This window comes from Scophthalmus maximus, chromosome 19 (genome assembly GCF_022379125.1).
Source record: "Scophthalmus maximus strain ysfricsl-2021 chromosome 19, ASM2237912v1, whole genome shotgun sequence".
Classification (NCBI taxonomy): domain Eukaryota; kingdom Metazoa; phylum Chordata; class Actinopteri; order Pleuronectiformes; family Scophthalmidae; genus Scophthalmus; species Scophthalmus maximus.
Window position 1 is genome coordinate 1,580,001 of NC_061533.1, and position 2,500 is coordinate 1,582,500.

The 2,500-nt window shown below is 38.4% G+C and overlaps 1 protein-coding gene across 3 annotated transcripts in view; it reads left to right on the top strand.

The window, feature by feature from the left end:
* The window catches only part of LOC118313937 (protein-lysine 6-oxidase-like), a 13,868-nt gene extending 13,445 nt beyond the window's left edge, over positions 1 to 423 (top strand). For all 3 annotated transcript variants that reach the window (XM_035639932.2, XM_035639931.2, XM_035639933.2), the window contains 2 exons: positions 30 to 145; positions 273 to 423. In XM_035639932.2, the coding sequence (XP_035495825.2) occupies positions 30 to 145; positions 273 to 279 (123 nt within the window). In that variant the 3' untranslated portion in view covers positions 280 to 423. The remainder of the gene's footprint in view (positions 1 to 29; positions 146 to 272) is intronic.
* The last annotated feature ends 2,077 nt before the right edge of the window (positions 424 to 2,500 follow it).

The following is a 2,500-nucleotide window of genomic DNA, read 5'->3' on the forward strand; positions in this document are numbered from 1 at the left end:
CGTGATTGACATTGTGTCTGATGCGTCAGGTGACAGTCAACCCTCGGCAGCAGGTTCCAGAGTCCAACTACAACAACAACGTGGTTCGCTGCGACGTCCAGTTCACCGGCACCGCCGCTCACGTGTCCGGCTGCACCACCACGTCGTGAGTCACCCGCTCGTCCTCACATCTCCTTCATCACGTTTTACATTCTGCGCCTTAAATGTTATCAATCAGTCGTCAACACTTCCTGTCCGTGATCCATGTGCTGCTCGTCTCTGGTTTGTTGCAGCCACTGAGATGAACGACGTTCCTGAAGGAGACGGAGGATGTGGGCGGAGCTTCACGCGACTGGATATCAACACTAGACTTTATTTACATGTTAATAATTCAATCATAACCAGATTAAAGCAAAAATGAAAATAAAAACCTGTCAAATAAAACACACCTGAATCAGGGATTTTATTCTGATTAATGGATCTAGATAATCTGATTAATACAGTTGAATTAATCTGATTAATGGGGTTAGATTATCAGATAAATAGAGTTTGAATAATCTGAGTGTTAGTTGTAATAATCTGATTAATGGAGTTGGTCCACAGTATTTTTCTTTACCTGAAAACTTTATTTACACTTTTTACATTTAAATTGCGTGACATCATGTATTTATCTGACAGGTGATGTTTTTTTTTACTTCCTTTGCAGATTCAGTTTTTATTTCCAAAATAAAAATCGCTGAGCGAAGCTGTTTCAGTCTGTGACGCTACACACAGGGTCAAAGGTCAGAGAGGGCGAGCCGGGTTAACGTTAATTTGAAGTTTAGAGTTTTAAAGCCCCAGTGTGTAGTTTTTCTAATTTTCTGGCGGCATCTGGTAATAAAAGTGGAAAAACGTATTTTCAGCATCTGAAAATTCAACGTGACCGCGACGTATTCTGGAGCGTTTAGTTCAACAACCGTATTCACACGACGTAGAAACATGGAGACTCACACGGAGGTCGGTCCAACTCATGGAACTATATTTAACATATATGAACATAGAGTTATGGACAATATATTCAATTTCTGTTAATAAGTTCTTCTAAATATTACACGCTGTAGCTTTAATTCCTGAATTATTCCCTGAAAAATTAGTGAAATTCTAAAAAACCCCTTTGTCAAAATCCAAAAACAGACAGAGGTGAAAACAAACCTCCCCCTTGGTGGAGGAAATAATAAAAACACAGTAAGTGAATAGAAAACTTTACAAAAAATAATAAAAACCCCAGTGTCAATAAAAGTGTAACTATGGAAACGTACAAAGTGAATTAACTGTAATGTGTGAAGATGTGAACAGGAGGAAGAACATTTCATATATTTATCATGTTTGTATTTGATCATCTTCCCTATTATCATTTCAACTTCTTCCACGAACATGAATATATACACTGAACAAACTGAGATCATCTGGACGCTGGTGATTTGATCTTCTGCCTGTAGGTGGCACTGTGGCGTCAGAAGTCAGGTTCCCTGGTCGAGGCCCGGAGGCTCGGAGGCTCGGACACTGTCATTATGTTATTATGTCATTATGTCCTTATGGAAACACACAGGATATTTTTAGCCTCGTCTCCGCTGAGGCTCGTGTTTTTTTCTTCTTCTTTCTGATACAAAGTAAAAGTTATGTAACTGAGAGGGTGATGATGTCAGACGAGGCTGACTCCGCCTCTGCATAGTGTGTCAGTCACAACCAGAACAAAGATTTTAAGAACCACTGAACTGCAGCTTTGTGTGCATCGTGTTTTATACGGAAACATAAAAGTTTTGGGGGGTTATCGGTGGCCCTGAAGTGCAAAACACGACAGCAAATCAAAATACACTACGCCAAATAAGATCGTTTGTTTTTTGATTTGCCGTTGTGTTATATTTAAGTTCTCAGAAAGAAAGTAGCAGTATAGCTCGGTGCAGATATAATCACTGTGCTGCGTCACTTTAACTCTGCAGCTGGTAAAGTTTGGACTAATCTTAATGACTTAACCTCTAAAAATGCATCATAATGTATTTGTCACATATTGTTTTTTATCTGAATCAACGCAAAAAAAAGAATAAAGTTTTGAAATTAATGTTTTTTATATATATTTGTATTATAAAACTGCTGAAATCAGAAGTAAAGTACTGCAAGTTAGTAACTGAGTAAGAGCACTCACATCTCACTTCTTTTAAAGGTAACACACACACACACACACACACACACAGTGGTTTTTATTCTGAGGATAACGGACCTAACGGAGCGGCTGCGCTCTACAGAGATCGTCTATTGGGACGATGAATCAGCAGGAGGAAAAAAAACGGAGCCGCTTTCAGACAGAGACAGTGGGCGAAGTGTTGAATACAAATGTTTACTTTAAAATGTAACTAAATATATATATGTGTCTGTAAATGTTGCATATAGATGTAAGATATAAGTATTAAATATTACAGAACTCCTAAGGCGACATGGGAAAAAATGTAAATAAAATTAAGTTACTCGTACGCTCGTTCATGTT